The 18,682-nt window shown below is 41.9% G+C and overlaps 2 protein-coding genes across 4 annotated transcripts in view; one reads left to right on the top strand and one right to left on the bottom strand.

Annotated features, from left to right (window-relative positions):
• inpp5a (inositol polyphosphate-5-phosphatase A) overlaps window positions 1–11,412 on the top strand; it is a 137,726-nt gene extending 126,314 nt beyond the window's left edge. For 2 of the 3 annotated variants that reach the window (XM_022743827.1, XM_022743829.1), the window contains exons 13-16: window positions 7,010–7,121; window positions 9,829–9,897; window positions 10,897–10,933; window positions 11,300–11,412. In XM_022743827.1, the coding sequence (XP_022599548.1) occupies window positions 7,010–7,121; window positions 9,829–9,897; window positions 10,897–10,933; window positions 11,300–11,349 (268 nt within the window). In that variant the 3' untranslated portion in view covers window positions 11,350–11,412. Of the gene's footprint in view, window positions 1–7,009; window positions 7,122–9,828; window positions 9,898–10,896; window positions 10,985–11,299 lie in introns of all 3 variants that reach the window. The other variant, XM_022743828.1, reaches the window with a different exon arrangement.
• Window positions 11,413–14,761: 3,349 nt separating this feature from the next.
• On the bottom strand, window positions 14,762–18,394 carry nkx6-2 (NK6 homeobox 2). Its single transcript, XM_022743833.1, has 3 exons — window positions 17,588–18,394; window positions 16,784–16,956; window positions 14,762–16,436 (listed from the first exon to the last, which is right to left on the bottom strand). Exons 1-3 carry the CDS (start codon window positions 18,015–18,017, stop codon window positions 16,188–16,190), a joined length of 852 nt encoding a protein of 283 aa, XP_022599554.1. The 5' UTR covers window positions 18,018–18,394; the 3' UTR covers window positions 14,762–16,187.
• Window positions 18,395–18,682: the final 288 nt, after the last annotated feature.

Below are 18,682 nucleotides of genomic sequence, written 5' to 3'. Positions count from 1 at the left end.
CGTGACAAGTCTAAGCACTTGGGCACTGGGGTGAGGAATTTGCCCAGGCCTTGTCACAGTTGGACCTGGAGCCAGTCGGCTGCTGCGCTCTGATTGGCTGCGGTATGACTTATACGCACATATACAGTCATACACGGGAGCCCATGTTGGGTTAAGAGTTTTCATGGCCAGTGTTCTGGGAGAGAATGGATAAGTCTATTAATCAGAAACCAATCATTTATTTAGACACAGTTTCTCCATCGGGCGTAATGTATGAGACTCCAACCAGCCATTATGTCATTATCTTTGCATAGGCTACAGCACTGACTGAAAATAATGGTAAGTTTTACTATACATTATGGTACTTTTGATTTCATATTTGAAATGGCATAACAAAGGTAATACCCCCTAAAACATACTAAGGCACCAGTAACTTATTCATGTATTTTGATTGATTTAGGGGAAAGCTTTTAGTACTCCTCTGATCTGATTTCTTTGCCCTTTTTTTTGCACAAGATCGATGCAAAAATTGAATCGGGACCCCGGCTTCAAGAGGAAATGCAGTGGACAATGAGGGAGCAGTGGAAGAATGTATTCTGCCTGTAACGTGGTTACTGGGAATGGGCTTTGAGGGAGATTTTGAGTGACATCAGAGTAGCGGTACAACTCCATCAATGGACAAATCATGAGTGATTTCAGGGCAGGGAGATGGTGTGGAAGGTGTGCAGCGTTTGTAGGAGGAAAAAGCTGTGAGTAGAAAAAGAAGGAGGAGGAGAGTAAAAGATGGCCTCTGTCCCATGTCTGTGTTTGTGAAGGAGGAGGAGAGGAGCCAGGATGTGGGTACTAGTGAGATACAGCTTGTGTCACTAGAGGCAGTACAGGTTGCTGTTTCTGCATGTTCACAGATGTGTAGATGTGGATCTTTGGAAGTGCAACTTAACATGGAAATAAGAGTTTCTTGGCCAGATATACCCTATGTAGACTCTTGTGGCTACATGAATACATGGACATTTATAGAGGAGTTGACCTGTCCTGGATATTTTAAATGTTTGTTCTGCCAACAACCTACAGAACATTCATTTTGGGAATTTGCTAGCAAAGTGCAAAGATTCGTATCTCTCTGGCTTCTATTTATTCCATTACGTAGACGAACCTCTCTTTAAGCACATATAGAACGATGGGAAGGTGTCAGACCTAACACGATGGCTCCAGTCCCCAAGTGTCTGTGTTTGTCAAGTCTAGACTTGGAGAGAAGCAGGGGACTAGAGTATGGCCCAGAGGTCAGGAGGTGAGGCCAGGGAGGAGGCAGAAACATAAACAGAAGCACCCTGGGACCAGCCTTGGCACATTAGCTTACATTTTTCTGAGCTGCAGGTCTATGAGGACAAGCAAGTAAGTGACTTGCCTGCTGGGAAACTCTACAACATTCACAGGTTCATGAAAGAGGAAGGGGGAGGAAGAATGACTTTACCCCTCAGGTGAGAGAAGATTTTGGTTAAGTGGCACAAATGGCTACCTGCCAGCTGCCCAGTAACTGCTAATAAGTGCATATGAGTGAATTATCAGAGCAGTGGAGAATTCCTCAAGACTCTTTCAGAGCTCATAGGAAGTGCTCACACAGATGGCTCTGCTGTGTTCTGTGAACAACACTCTTCACACAACACCCCTGAACTCTGAAGCCCTGTACAAGTGATGTCACCCCCTCTCCATGTGCATTTCACTGTGAATACATTAGTCCTATAGCCCTGTTGTTTGCATCCTATATGAAGGAGGCTTCTTGTTCTCTGCACTGTGAACAGTCATGCTATAGTGGGGCAGAGCAGCGTGACTCCGTTTAAGGAGCCTCACAGATGTAGTTTAACCACAGTGTTTGGTTATAGCGCCGTGCCTGAGCCACTGTAAGCGTGTGGCTGGCATTGGCTCGCTGCGGCCACAGGATCCAGCGCTACAGGCCGATCTGCTGAACAGAAACATTGTTTTACAACCATCAGCGCATCCATCATTCTAACTACTAGAGAGCCAGTGAAAATGATGAGGGCCCATTGTGGTGATAATAGCTGAAGATTGTCCGCTGTCGTGTGTCATTGCCTCTTGTCTGAGATGATGCCAGTGAGAGGGAGGCTTTGTTAAAACTATCTCACATGGAGAGAATGGAATGGATGCCATCTGTGTCTTCTTGTCTTCATTTAGAGCAGCTAAAGGCAGAACATGTCATAGCTGAACCCCAGCAGGCTGCGAGCCATGAGCTATTGATGGCATTTCACTCTGTTTGTACTGCACTATGCCAATGTTGTGCCTGCGAGCCTCCCAGCTCTACAAACTGAAGCAAACATTCAGCTTTATTGATAGCATTTGGCTGATCTTTTTGAATCTGTGTATGTGTGTGTGTCTGTGTGTGTGTTTTGCCAAGCCTCCCCTGACAACGGCAAACAAACATAGCTGTAGAGGCAGTGAGTCGTTTGAAACCCACGGTTTCTGACTTTTTAGCCAATGCCAGCCCGCCACTGGCCACTCCGACGTCCCATGATGCACCCTTGACCTCATGTCACTGATCCTATGACTCTTATCTGTAGCTTCAAGCCCTGCTTGTGTTTCCAAGTTTATATTGCCCTCATTAAATACTGAGCAAGTGAATAGCCCACTGTTTGGCCTGTCACTTATTTGTCATTATGTAGAACACAGTAATAGCTTTTGATGTAGGAGACAGGAGGATGTGGGACAGGAAAGTCTGGTCTGGAGCAATCCCTTCCAGCCCTGAGTGATGCAGGTTGGTAGTCTGGCCTACCAGCAAAATCTTAAAACACATTTTATTATATCTTTTTATTGTTTGTTGTTTTAATGTTTTAATGTTATCCAAATTAAGTGTGTGCAGATGCAGTAGCTTGTATAGCACAGCAACATATGTCACAACAGCCTTTCCGTCGGCTGGGTGAGGCTGGGTGACACACTATAGGTAGGGCCTGTGCTCACCTCACCAGTTTTTACTGTTGCAAGATAAACAAGCTGACACCGGCCGGAACACAGTTGAGTAATGTGTCAGCGGCCAAGTCAAACATTAAACCCCAAACCAAGCATGAATGAATGAGCTCTCGATGGGTGCTGGAGGCTCTCGATATGCGACTGTACACACATGTATCATCTGAGATGTGGTCAGCAACACAAGAGAATGGAGGAACAAGCAGGAACACAGCATCAACTTCACACAAGAGGCTGTAAAAGACTGTAAACACTAGTGAACAAGACAAAGACATGTGACACAAATATTTCCGTTATCACACCAGCAGCTCTGTCAATGTCATTATTAATACTGATGAGAGTCAGAAACTTTTCTCTTGTAACTTCTACACTTAGCATATAAGCTCATAATGTATTGTAAAAACCTTCAGTTGTGAGCAGCCCCTCCATTTCCTTTGTGCATTGCAAAACAATGTGAACAAAACACACTGAAAACCAGCTTAGAATTAGTTTCATTATTACATTTCATCATTAGTTGGACTTGTTTAATTACTAAATATTGATAGATTTTTAGGTTGACAAAAAATACACATCTGTATTTTATTTATAGTGTATATGAATTTCATAGATTTAGAGAACTTCTAGTAAAAAATTCAAAAATCTCAGCTCTGGTGCATGAATGAAGTACAGGGAATGAGATGTACATGTAATTCACAATTGCTTGCAAGAAACCTTCAACAGAACTGAATCTGTAACAGAACACATTTGGTTCAAAAACATCCCAGTCAGGACAAAGTGGTAATATGTCAGCCATTGTACCAGTGATTGTGTGACTGTCACCAAATTATTGTATCTTCCAGACAAATAGACCCTCCATTCTCACAGGCACACCTGTTCCTTAGTTTGAACCAACTAAACGCTGCATTTTGTGATCATTTGTGTTCACTTCCTTTTATTTTACACCCCTCAGGAAGCAGTGTATGTGGCTGTTTGCATGTTCACTTTGTACGCATACTATGTGTGTGTGTATGTGTGGATACCTTGAAGTGCAGCTCCCCCTCCTTTACAGATACACAATTGTTGGAGTTATCAGCTTGGCCCATTAATTAGTGTAATTAGTCTTGCTGTGGGCAATAACGGTCTGATATGAGCTGACGGCCTCCAGCCCACACACCCTCTCGGACCGTTTACCTTCCCCGATAAGTTTGTGAGCTCTCTAATCGGACACATTAATCATTTTGGCCCCGGCGCGCCATTCAACTGTTTGCTGTTGCATTAAGACTTGTTATCTCTATTGGAGCCAACGGAGGGTGCGGTAAAACAGACAGGGGAACAACCTATACCTGCACACACAGGGACACAGAATGGCCCTTTAATGGCCACATTGAGTATTTTTAATCAGCTTTAACAATGGCCAGTTGTCATCAAAAATGACTGAACGATAGCAGAGTTTTGTTGCTGAAGTGCTTGAGGAAGTTAGCTATCAGGCGGGAGTTCATTGTTTTAAGGAGGTGAGGGGGAAAACTTGATTTTCTCTCAATCTCTTTAACACCAAAATGACCCCAGCTTGTTAGTCAATAAAGCTATAACAGGGTCCCTGATTGGAGGATGGTTCACAGGCTGTTTAAGGACAGTCCCTCAGGAAGCATACAGGCCACCCTGAAGTAGAGCAGCTCCACAAGCCCTTTGAAGACTTTGCTCTTTTTACCCTCACTTTGCCTCTTTCTGTCTGATCCATCTTTATCCCCTCTCTTCTGCCTCCCTGTCTATCTCTGTGTCACTCATCCTATTCTTCATGCTGTCTTTTATCCCAGGATCACTTTGATTAGCATACCAAAACCCCATGCATTTCCCCCATGGTTTAAGTGCTATTAATGCTAATTGGAGGCAGGGAACTTCTCTAAGTAGCTCTCTGCAGGTCTATTTGTACACCTGGTGGGGGGCTGTGTGTGTGTGTGTGTGTGTGTGTGTGTGTGTGTGTGTGCTGTGCTGCTGTGTGTGTGTGCTGTGTGCGCGATGTGTCTGAGTGTGTGCAGTCTCTAGCGTAGTCGCGTGTGCAGTAGACCAGTAACACCACTCAGCCTCAACGTGTGTGTGTGTGTGCTCGTTTGTGGCTGATGAGGCTCCTTCATGCCCTAGCCTTAACCCCATACACATAGCCTGCTGAAAACATACTCTCACATAATACATGTTCATTATTCATAAAAATGGTCACAGTGTCAGCACATATATCTGTTTCTGTGAGTGTATGTGATCTGAATGATTTCATTGTGGTGCAGAACAGTATCACTGTATCTTTTTAGGACCTGTACTGAAATGATACAGTGATTCTTTGCACAGTGATACACTTGTCACTTTGCAAAGAATTCACTGGAGGGCACAACTGGCCGTATGTTCCACAAAAAAAAAAAAAGCAAAAAACTAGCCAGGTTTATGATGACCAATCCCAATAAAATCTGTTTAGTTTGTGTTCATAATGAATATTTACTTTATTCTGTTGGTTTATCAGACATTAATGCTCATTGATCAATAGAAAAAGTTATATGTTAAAAAAGCACCTTAATATAGAACAAAAATACATACAAAAATAATTTAAATTTAGCACTTTGAAATCCATTGGATTTCTAATAAAACGACTGACAATGTGAGTTCGTCTTTGGATCCATGACAGTCAAGAGACCTATAATATCATAGAACCTTAATGGTGTGCTTTGTAATTTTTAGGCATTCTAGCAGCATGGCTGTGAGGATGGTAATACTGGTCTGTCAGATGATTGGTCCAGACTGAAATATCTCAGCAACTATTAGATGGATTAGCATGAAATTTTGTAATCACTCTGATGACTCCCTGGTTCTAAATCTCCTGCTCAGATGAATCATGCAGCATTGTTGTGTTGAGCTGTTACACTGAGCACTGAACACTCATAGATACTTCTACAACCAAATGCTAACTGCCCCATTATGATGACATTATCTTCTGGACTTGTAAGAAGAAACTCGTATGAGAACTACTAGTAGTAGTATCAGTACTGGTTGCAGCAGCAGAAGCAGTAGAACCAGGCACATAGTAATTCGAATGCACACACATACATATAAAGCAACCACAACCAAATGCTTATTAAACATATTCTGCCTTAGCACAAAGTCCAATTAAGCTCTCAGAGCCTGGTGCGTGTGATGAATCGAAGGCCCAGTTTATGTGTTTATTTTATCATTAGGATATCACCGTCCTCAGTGAAGATGCACTTTGTGTTATGCTACAGTTAGCACGCGTGGCACTGAAGGAGCAAATTGGATTGGTATTACAGTATGTAAGCCCGCTCTTACATCCTGATGAGCGCCGACAAACAAATTGGATTGGTGGCGTGTAAATCTGAAGCACTTTGATGAGCCGAAGGGGCAAATTGAATTCTCAACAATGTAAATCTGTATCAGCTCAATGGCTCCCCGCCCGACTGCAGCCCTGCCGCCGCTTAAATCATGCAATTGTTCCCTGCTGTTCCAAGACACAATCTCTCTTGGCCATTTGCCGCGGCACCTAATCTGTTTTTGATGACCGTGTAGGGATGTAGCTATACATATGGGCAACTGAATCTCCCTCTGGCCCACTCCGCTTAAATCGCTCTCATTCTGTCTTTTTTTATTTTCCCTCTCTCTCTCTCTCTCTCTCTCTCACACAAACACACACTCACAACCTGTACAGTTGGCAGAGAAAGATTGCTTTGATTGAGCCATCCATGTGTGTTGATTCAGGAGATTACTCAGATGATTGGTCATACTAATGGACCTCCTGTTTTCTCAGGAAAACATTTTGATCTCTGTCTCTGAGATAAGGCGGATGACGTGACGTCTCATATTTATTACTCTTCTGCAGCCCTGTTGATTCACATGCATCATATTTATTGCTTTCCTTATTGGCTTTCCTTTAGTGTCTTGTTCTCTGTGCAGCACTGTACTGGAATATAAAGTTCCTTATTACCTGGATACTATTTAAATGTTTATAAATGATTGTAAATATTTGACGTGAGTCTATATTTTTGTATTAATTGATTGTGTTTTGCTTGTGTCTTTCCAGCTATCCGTATAGTGAAGACAGCAATCAGGGGAAGCAGTACATGAACACCAGATGCCCTGCCTGGTGTGACCGAATCCTCATGTCTTCCTCTGCCAGAGACCTGGTCTTAAAGGTGAGCCTCAACCTGCTACTGTTGGTTTTGTTCAGGGGTTTTTGGTTGTTTTTAAAAGTCAGATTCTTTCATGTTTTGACCCAAACGTCACCGCTCCTCCCGGAACTAAAACACTGGGTCTTTATTAACGGCTCACTCATGATTTCTACAACTCCATCATCCTTGATCCACATTACCCTCCCCTCCTCTGCACTTCACAGATGGAAGGATGAAGTGTCTGTGCATATTAATTTGGAGCAATAAGCCATGGGTCCACCCAGACAGTATCTATATCCCTGCACTTATAGAGTTCCAGTGGGCCCCATCTTCTTCATAAAACCACAGATCTGTCTCCTTCCTCAGAGATTCGAACCCTGCCGGACCCACGCTCGGCTTCAAATCCATCTCAGCACTGTAAACTCCAGCCAATCTGCCACCTCTCCCCCTTCCTCCAACCTCCTCCTCCTGCAGCCTGTGCTGTAGTCTGTTCACTCTTTTGACTGACTCACTACTTTGTTTGCTGGATTAGAGATCCAGAGATGCAAAGTTTTCCCATATTTTTTTTTTTCATAAGATCTCACCTCTTGATTTTGAAATCAGGCTGCCATGACAACCAGAAATCAGTTTGTTAGTGTCTTAGATCCCTAACACTGGGTTCTTAGTCAGTAAGCTCAGTTTTGAGTCCTGAGTGTTTGCAGGCTTTCATCTGTTAATGTGTGTGAAAGTGTATTGTACAGTAGCACTCCGCAGCAGGGGGCTGCTCAGGAAGTTTGGCTTTCTTTTGTCTGCCACAAATGAGAAATTCCTTCCTGATCTTTCTTCTTTTCTGACTGAAGCATCTCAAGGACCAGAACAATAACTCTGACCACTGTGTTACAGTAAGCTGTAGAGCATTTTAAAATGATAACAGTTCGTTTCACCCATTTAATTTGTCAGAATTATGAAAAAAGTGATACACACACACACACACACACACAGCTGGGTTGTTGTTTGCTTTTCTTCCCCTCAAGCACCGGCTAATTGCTTGTAATGCAGGGACAGAGTGGAACAGTTAGTGTGTTCGCAGATTGGCTGATGATTCACTGAGCACACGCTCTCCGGCTCTGAGCATTACAGATTGTTGAGACATGGGCCCGTAAACAGCCCAGCGTGTGGCGTCATCTATCATGGCACGGTCGGTTAACTCGCCATCATGTTATTTTCTGCTTGCCGAGCCCTAACACGCCAAAGGTTGCCCGCTGGCCGTGCGGCGCGGCACCAGCTCCGGGAGCGCCGGTAATGAATGTTTAGCCGAGCGAGCGCTCCCTCTCTGCTGGAGGGCCCCGGGTAATTTGTTTATCTGTCTAAAGATTATGCAGCCCGAAAATCCACAATTTTATGCTGCCTTTGTAAATTATCAAGTGTGTGTTTGATGAATGTATCTCGGGCTGTGGGAGGCAGCAGCTCGGAGACCGGCTGCCAGACAAATAGAGAGGTGGCAGTGCGTGGCCCGCTAGCAAAGGTAGTGAGGTGGAGGCACACCGTGTGCTGACCCCGCTCCACCGCAGGATTGGTCTGAAGTTAATTTGGATTTCGCTTTATGGTTCATTCTCAGGCTCTCTGTCTTTTTCCGTCTGAAGCGCCAGCGCAGCTCACCGAGACACAACTGGTAGCACCCAGCAGCCCCTCTCTCTCTCCCTCTCTCTCCCTCTCTCTCGCTCTCTCTCTCGCTCTCTCTCTCTGTGTGTGTGTGTGTGAGTGCGTGCGCGCGCGCGGGGGTTGGGGCGGCTGTTTAAAAAGTCTTTAGTTCAACCAGACAAGTGTGATTTATTCTCCAGTCTGCAGATTCATGTGTGAGTGGGTAACAGCTTCTTTGTGAGCAGAAAGTGATATTGAAACACGATTCTCTCAGATGGGCTCTTAGATTACACAAGGAGTGAATCTGGTCCAGAGGCAAATGTCCACTTTGTAAATCACTCCTGCTTTTCATTTCTCTTCACTGCACAAGTTTCAAAGTTAAAACTGTGCAGAGTTTCTGAAGGTGCATTCAGTTCGGTGGATAATTTTGTTTGTGTTTTTCATAAATCAAATGTTGTGCTTTAATTTGAAGGAATTCAACAAAACAGATTTATGATATTTGTGTTGTTTCCTGGGTTTCTCTTAAATAAACGAATCTAGCATCATAAAACCTTGCAAATATAAGGTATAAAAATATGTTTTTGATGTAATACATGTGTACGTATTTAAGAAAGCCTTCACTACTTAACAGGTACAGTTGGTGTTCATTTTAAATGTGTTCCCCTCACTATATATACTTAGTTCAGAGTCAGAAAGTGAATATTAACCAGAAATCCAAATTGCACTGGTGACATAATAAGAATCTCACTGGCAGCTCAATAAGCTGTGCTTTGTGTCATTTCACCTCAACAATGGCCCTGAAATACATTTTTGAACCTTGGATTTATTTAGCACCTCCAGGTGACTTTTATTTTGAAAGGTACAACATAATCCTGCTAATTGTGTTTAATGAAGCCGGTACATTGATTGCTCATCCATGAATGTGTCATAAAACATGATAAAAGCCTGTAATGACTGCACTGTGTAAACACAAACACAGTGCTGCTGACTCTGCATCCTCTGTGTATTTACTGTGTAACAGCAGCAGTGTGGAGGGGCCCCATCACATCATGAATACAACTACTGTTCATCACCTTTACATCACAAACGTTTTGGTTTTGTGTCTCTGCAGCCTGAAAATGAAGAGAAGTCTATAGTCTATGATAACATTGGGCCCAATGTCTGCATGGGGGACCACAAGGTAACACCGGGGGCTCTGCCCACATCTTCACTTTGTGTGATTGTGTCGTGCTGTTGTGAATAAAGTGTGATTCTGTGAATCTGAAGAGGGCAGACTACTCCCAACACATCTGCAACTCATTTGGAGAATCAACTCTTTGTACTGTACATCTGGATGTTAACATATTGCAACTACATGAGACTGATAATGTTATTAAAGATTACAGGACATAGTTTAGTTATACTGTACTGAGGCTCACCTGCACTGATTTTATTGCAACATTTATTAATAGATATCTCATTATTGTAGTGCTTATTCCCTTTAAGTGTAAAGTTTTAGTTTTCGATGATGTAAATGCAGTTTAAGATGTTTTAAGAGATGGACAGAAGAACATTCTGTCTGATCAAGATTTAAAGAAAGATGTCATAAGTGAAGTTACAAATATTTTCAATCTAAAGTGACAAAATTTCACCCACCAGCAGCTTTATTCCAAAAATGTCTCTATCTGCCCTAAAAATGCTAAACAGTCGACTCTTAACTTAAAGCTGTTTGTATTTTCAGGAAGAAGCTTAGAAAAGTAAGAGAGGGGTCATTGCTGCTGAGGGGAGTGTTTTTTCTTTTTGACTGTATAGAAAGTGTTTAACACTGTTTCCTCAGTCGCTGCCGTGTCAGACAGAAGGCTACGCTAAAAGAGAGGCGCCTTAACTCAGGTCTTTCATCATTACTTAGTGTGATATAGACAGTGGTGTGTGTGTGTGAGATGACCCGAGCACACTGACAGATACTGCAGCAGCCCTCACCTCCAAACCACACACTGCTGCTAAAATCACAGCTAGCTATGTTTAAAAAATGTCCGATGTAGTTAGCACACGGGCCCAAAAACGCACAGCCCTGGTATGTGAGTTTAACCTGTGTGTCATAGGTGCTCAGAGAGGGAAAGAGTGAACACTTGTCCCACAGAGCGCTAACAGTCTTCAGCTCGTTGTCTCTAACTGTGGTTTGTCTCTGTCCCCCCACCAGCCTGTCTTCCTGTCCTTCCGAATAACAGCGGGGGCAGGTAAACCTAATGCAAATAAGCACAAGTGTTGTGTGGTGCAGTGATGTCGTGGTAAATATTAATTTTTCTTTATTATAATTATTCCCATTGTTGCTGTTGTTTGCTTTGATTTGCGTGATTTTTCATTACTTTGCACAAATTTTTCTGAAGAGTTTTATTCCAGAATAAAACATCATCAGTGGAAAAATGTTGCACAGTTGCTTAAAATGCTCCAGTCATTTTAAGACATTTACTGAACAACTAGAGCTGCATCTCATATTTTAACATAGAAGAGAGAGGAGTGGCCATCAGGGCATTTTATTTTTCTTTGATTGAAATGTCTGCTTGATATTTAGGAATAAAACTTCTCCTTTTTTTCCTCCACAGGGAAGTGTTGCCAAAGGGGGGAGAACATATTTCGTGAAGCGCCTCTGTGAGAACACCGGAGAAACAAACAGGACACCAACACACACACACACACACACACACAAACACACACAAGCACAACGGTGGCGGCACGTTTAACAGGTGTAGAGGGAGGCGACAACACACATACACATCACAAGAACGATGCGAGATCGGGCAACACAGCACTTATAACACTTGCACGACAGTCTGATTGGGCACAAGCGTACACTGAAGAACCTAGACAAACTTTTTTCAGCAGTGCTGACCAGTCGCAGTTGTCCTGACACCTCATTCATATGAAAACCCAGCCAGTTTCTCTCCATAAAACACTTGTTGAGATGTGGACGAGCACCCGAGGGCCCGGCTCCAGACAAGACACACATCGCTGACCTCACCGTTGCCATGCAACCCCATTCCCCAGAGAAGAAAAGGAAGGACGGACGACTCTTTTCCATGCCACAGCCTTGTTGCCAAAACTCTAATTGAAATCAGTTCTACTACATACTTTTAGACACCGTACTCGCCATTTTTAGGTATGCCTCTATGTATAGAAGCTACTTTCCATACAGTATGTAAGGTGTTTTAAAAAAAGAAAAGTGCAATGCAAAAAAAGTTGTATATCTATATTGTTAGATTTATTTGTACATTGGACAGTATAACATAGAGTTGTTGATGGTTTTAGTGCCGTTCTCTTTTCTGACCAAACGTTGTGGTCCCTTTGTTGGAATAGATAGAATCTTTTCAGTTTATTTCAACAATTTATATATATATATATATATATATATTTTTTGTTTTGTTTTTGAGTTGTTGTTGTTGTTGTGTGCACAACACACTGCCATGCCTGACACATCAGTTGAGTCTCATTTTATATACTGTACTTTTTAAAGAGATAATTTATAATTCTTACCAAAATGTTTATGCTGAAGTGCGGAGACGAAGCGACTGTTTGGGTGTTCCTGCAGCAACTGTGACCTTTGAGTCGTCAGTACAAGAGGAGAAACAGAGAAAACTCTTCAGTGATTTATTGCCTATCCAAGAATGTTTTAAGCAGTGCCATAGACCATGCAAGTATATAAGATAATGTTTCATATATAGCACTCTCACATTATTATTCTTACTCTAACTTATTTCTATAATATTATGGTTCTGAATGTGATATTTTAGATAGGCTTGGGTATCCTTAAAATGTAAACTTTTTTGTCTATTTTTGTTACTGCATTATGGTGCCAAGTATCCTACACAGAAATGAAGTGTGTAAGAGTTATAAAATACTTAAGTCAGATGGTAAAGGTGTTGATTATGACATGTAAAAAAAAAAGAGAGAAACTCTAAATGCGGGGAAAGAGCAGGAAGACGTGCTTTTTATTTGTTTTGTATGTAGCCTTCAGCAGCCGTCACTGCAAATAATTTGAGCATTACAGGGGCGATCAGAGACGCCAGCGTTTCTTTTTATCGATTTCATTTACTACACTACAGATTTCAGACTGTGTGAAGCTGTCAGATTGATCCTCCGTGATTTTTTTTTTTTTTCATCTAAATCACCGCAAGTAGAAATGATTTTGTGCCTGCTGCAGAATTTATGTTGTCTTGTGTGATTTGGTTTGTAGGCAAAAAGTTAAAAAAAAAGAAAAAACCCTGCTTGTTTTTGTTCCTGCTGGTCATTGTGAGTATACTGTAGGAGTATAAGCCGCAGTTTTTCTTCACTCCATCTTATAAAAGCAGATAGAGATTTTATTCTACCCCTTTTGGACGACCTGGCCTCTACTGTAGGTGATGCAGTTCTCAAGCAATAAAAACCATTAGAGCTCAACGGCTGTTTGTCCTCATTACCTCTCATTTTTACCTCTTAGCTGCACAATAACAGCTCCTAATGAAAAGGTCTTCATCAGTTCGCCACCCACATCATCATCAGTGCATTATTAGTGGATTATTTCAGCAGTGTTATAGAGTGATGGACCTCATCAATAAGGATGACAATTACACTTTTCCTCTCTTGGTTTTCCTTCAGGGGGCTGCTCTGTCACAGTTTCAGGCCTCAAACAAAAATAATATTCCTATGGGATTATAGTGTAGTATTGACATTATATAGGATTTTAATATTTTCTGTCTACTTTTGTAAGCCCCATATTGGCTAATATCCCCATAGGATGTTTTGTATACATTATAATTTTGCTCAGTAAAGAATACTGCCACTTCCAGCACCTATCCAGGCTGAAGTAAATAGAGGAAAGTTTGCTGCAACAGACTGAAGCCAGAGGCCAGAAATTAGTCACATAAATCCTAACTTAATTTATAACTTATTTTAAATTAAGTGTGCAGTTTAATATAATTATACTAAACCTTCCTGAATATTGGTCTCAACAGTTCAGTTAGTAGCAACTGAGAAAAATAAATAAAGGATGATTTTGTTATAACATAAGTAAAGAAAAAACGTATAATCGGGAAGTACAGCAAGCAGTGATTTACTGTCCTGTTAAAATAAGCCTACATCACCATCAGGAAGTACATGATTGTTTAGTTTGTCATGGCCTGGATCAAACTATTTCCCTGTCTCGGTTGATATCACTGTAAATGTTCATGCTCGGATTATTAGAGATTCCTGTCGCGTCTGATTCCATGACTGCAAATTCCTGATTGGTTGAATCCAGACGAGAAGGTGCAGATTGACTGAAGGATGGAATAACAGGTGTAGTAGCGCGTCAGAGACAGAGGGGGCGCACTGCTGTCAAAGACCTCCAATTTACTGGGCTGAACAGAAATCTATTAACTGTTTACACCAAACATCGAACATCATGGACCCAAGTTATAATCAATCATTTTCTTTAAAAAAAATTAGTAATTAAAATGCCGGTGTTGTCGGGTGACGCCCACAGGAAACCAGGAGAGGTCCAAAAGAATTCAGTAAGATATCCAGGAATAAGACTAATAAAAACTATGCTTTGTAGTGAATTTTAGGGAAACAGCTGCCCATAATGAATGAATTAAATATATTATATTGGATAATAATAATAATAATAATAATAATAATAATAATAATAATAATAATAATAGCAATAATGTATAGAACCTTATTTCTTCCTTTTATGCAACATTGAAAAATAAAAATAAAGCTAAACCTAAAGACAAAAAAATTAAATGCTGTTTTACTCAGCCTATTATTATTAATATTATTATTATTATTATTGTTTGGATTATTGTTGTTGTTGTTGTTGTTAATCATAATTATTATTACCAAAGAGTGCTTACTTTCCATCATGAATCCTTCAGACTTAAATATAAATTATAACTCGTTCTTACATCAGCATTAATCCTCTAAAAGCATCAGTTACCAATAATGAAATTCAGTTATTGATAGTCATGAATTTATCTTTAATTTATATTAAGCCCATACATTAAAACAAAATCCATAATAAAACAAAAATGCTTGTTAAATAATTTATTCATAATACAAAGTGTTTTTTTTTTCTTCCTATAACCTTCCCGGAAGCAATAATACTCTCTTTAATTCCAACATTAACGATGGTCCAGGTTTCTGTTCCGCTGTGTGATGATGAGGTAAAAACATAAAGACTCTTTCAAATGAAATCCAAAGAAAAGTGTGTACTGATGGGACGTCGTTAAAACAAGCTGTTTTTCTTTACAGTGATTATTTACAGCATTTTGCGTCTATACACGTGTGTGCCGGGACTGAACAGAGAATTGTAAAACGTGGAGAAAAGGGGCGACATTTACTCTGCAGGAATAAAAACCAAGCAGCAGGTTTATCTGAGGGGGGATAAGCGCGTCAGGACTGCGGAGGGAAGAAAGGCTGCCACGTTTCCACTCGTTAAAACAACATAACTTATTCAGTAAAAAATATATACAATCTCACGTACATTTTCATCTTTAGGCTACAGCACAAATCATTCATTCATTCATCTCAGGTCTGCGCCCTCTCAAAACATTTTATTCTCTCGCCTTCTAGGACAGTGGATACCCTGGTTAAACTGAGCTTTAGAAGCATCACAGGCCCCATTTACACCTGCCTTTTTAAACATGCGCCTGGGATCCGGATCAGTGCTGGCTGCTAATAAATCAGTTCTACTAAAAGCTTACAGCCACCTCTCAAAACTACATAAGAAAATGGTGGATTTTGTTTAAACCAAAAAAATAATAAAAATCACATTAAAGCTGAATTATCTAAGAATTGTGTTCACTTCACTGCAGAATGAAAAAGGACAGGCAATAATGTAATTTTCCGTCAGATGAAAATGTGTTACTATTACCAGTGCTGACAATTATATAATCAGTTAATAGGAATATTCAAAAGTCTCACTGTGGCAAAGGTAAAGGCCTGTCTGACTTCAAGGTGACACATGTTGGGTAGAGGTGTTAAGAAAATAATGTAACAAGTGTCATGAATTACACTGCATAAGTGAAGTGAAGCACCATTACTTGTGGAGTCAAAGTAATGAGTCCAACACTGATCCGGATTGTACGTTATATTTTGTTTACATTTACACCTGTTGTTAAAACTCCAGTTGTATGCGTAAAAACACCAATTCCTCATCCAGTGTTTGTGTCCTTTTAACTGACATGAACTCGTCATCATCAGGCTGCTGGCAGTCCAGTTCTAACGGGAGTTATATCTCCGTGAATACAGTGTCTGTGAGTTGGTTTGGGTGCAGCCGACTGCGTCTCTGGCCACGTTTTGGTGAGCGTGTCTTCAGTGCGTCTTTACGCACACTTGGTTTTTATGTTTTGTCTGAGCAAAATGCGATTCCCTCAGACGCATGTTCGTGGAGTCAGGTGAAAAGGGGGTCCCAAAGAGTGCGACAAGTCTCTGTTGGACCCTTTGGCCCCCCACTTTGGCCCCCAGCTGTGGGCATCACAAAGTGTCCGAGCTGTTACTGCAGGGGCTGATCAGCGCCAGGTTGGTGGCCTTGTGCTTTTTCAACAGTCTCGTGATTTTCTCGTCGTCTGAATTTGGGTCCAGTGGTTTGTTGTACTCGTCGTCCTCCTCGTTATCCGAGCTCTCCTTCATCTTCTCTGTCTCAGAGTCGTGTTTCTTCTTGGCCGAGGCCATTTCTGCAGCGTGTCTCTTCCGCCATTTGGTTCTTCTGTTCTGAAACCAGACCTGTCGAGGAAGAAGAGACAGAGCATGTTGAGATGTTGAGATGCGCACAGAGGTTCAACAGGTCCAGATATAAGCAAGCCATCAAAGGCCCGAAGGCAGGAAACAGAAATGGTCCAATACTTCAAAGTAATCACAACAGGTGTAAATAATCCTGGATATACACAATTAACTGCAACAAAATAAAATAAAATAATAACAATAACAATAACAATAATAATAATAATAATAATGATAATAATAATAATAATAATAAGTAGGTTGTATGCAATTTTTCAGTAATTTCACAGGTTGCACAAAAGTGAAAGTGAAAGGCGGAATATTTTCTGCAGGTGTGTGACAGTGTTTACCTTGACTTGACTCTCGGTCATTCCTAAAGAGTAGGCCAGGCGGGCTCTCTCCGGACCTGCCAGGTATTTTGTCTGCTCGAAAGTTTTTTCCAGTGCGAAAATTTGCTGTCCTGAAAAAGTGGGTCTGGAGTGTTTCTTCTTGCCGTCCTTGTCCATCATTATGTTAGCCTGAGCTGGAGAGGGAGACACAAGGAGCTATGGTTATTTACAAAGTGGAAGTTAAACAGCTGTTTATTAATTATTCTGTTGTAGTAAATGTGATGCTCACATAAGTTAACACAGTAACGCAACTTCACGATTCACAATGAGTCACAATGAGCCTCAAACATGTCTGAGCAACATTTAACAATAACTGAGTTTACTGACCTGTTATTTACCATGGTGCCATTATAACTTTTAAGTAGTATTATTTTACAAGTTTGAAAGTCCTGCCAAGTGTGACATTAAGATTTAATCTTCTATTAGAACCTCTAGTGTCTGTGAGGCTCGACAGAGGCTTTATGGTGAACACGTAGAGCTTAATGGTCATTTGGCAAAGCTATAATATTTCCAAGAATAGATTTAGATTTTCTTTGATAAAATGTAATGTAATGAAATCTCGCCGTAAAATGTTTGTTTGTTTGCTGTGTTCAGTGACATTGCCTCTCACAGGCATAAATAATGTCTGAAATCACAAGACGAGCAACACACCTCAACAAAAACACAGAGCAGCCACAGAGGAGCCTTGGCTTTTTCTGAATTTATACAGTTATGCAAACTAACCGTAAAAGTGTATAAACAAACAGCCGGAGAGCCGTGACTTACTTGGACAGGGAACCCGCGGGTCCCTCCAGGGAGACCCCTGCATCACCCCGGGCCAGAAGATGGGCGCCCTCCCCGGCAGCTCAGCCAGGGGCTTCGGGTACCGCGACACCGCCGGGCTGAAGTACATCCCCGCTGCTGCGGCGGCTGCGGTGGTGGCCAGGCCGTTTATCCTGGGGAACCCGGACAGCAGCTGTCCGGCCGTGGTGATGGGTCTCCCCAGGATGTCGCTTATTCCGTGCGGAGTCCCCCCGGAGATCTGGGAGTTGAGGTTGGACAGCGTAGGTGCCTTGAAACTCGCCGGGCTCTGCTGCAGCGCGTACGGGAACAGGGACGTCTTCATCTCGGTCATGTTGTGCAACGCCGCCAGCGGGGTGCTGCCCAGGACAAAAGCACTCTGCCGGTTAGCCTCCATCTGCCCGACCGCTAACATTTGTGAACATGAACCACCAAACACGCTTGGATAAAAACGGGAAATAAAAATCAATTAACAGGAGAAAATAAAGGCGCAGAGCGGACCGGTGATATTCAGGAGCCAGACCACTTCTGTCGCCTTCTCAAAAAGTATCCGGGATGAGGAAGAAGACTCTTGAAATGTTAGAAAACTTGAGCAAAAGCGAACTTCTTCTCTCTTGGGAAGCGAAGAGCTCGGTCAAACTCCCAAAATGTCTTTCCCCGTGTTTGTTTTGGTCGGAGTGTGTCAGCTGGGAGGTGGCTGCATGCGCCCGCCACAAGAATCCTCGCGGAAGTCGGACGATCTGATGATGTTTTTAGTGGTTTTGATGGGAACCATTAAAGGGTCGGCTTCTCTTGCCATAAATTGACTCGCTCTATGCTGGGAGTGAAGCGGGACCAGCTGATAACAGCACAGCCACCTGCACGCGCTCTATTCCCATTGGACAGGGCTGAGTGAGACAGAGCCATGATTGGAGGAGACAGAGACTCCGCTGCTTCACAAGTGCGTCTTCGCTGGAACGATGGTGCCTTAAAGTGTTGTCGGAAATAGGAGTTTTTTGTTTAGCTACAATATAAAGGACCAAAATCTGAGCTTATCAGGACTGGCTGAATTTATTAATGATAGCGTATATAATGATTCAT

The sequence above is a fragment of the Seriola dumerili genome, unplaced genomic scaffold (genome assembly GCF_002260705.1).
Source record: "Seriola dumerili isolate Sdu_G_001 unplaced genomic scaffold, Sdu_1.0 BDQW01000073.1, whole genome shotgun sequence".
In the NCBI taxonomy this organism is placed as follows: Eukaryota; Metazoa; Chordata; class Actinopteri; order Carangiformes; family Carangidae; genus Seriola; species Seriola dumerili.
Note: the sequence above shows the minus strand (reverse complement) of the source record. Positions and strands in the feature narration are given on the sequence as shown.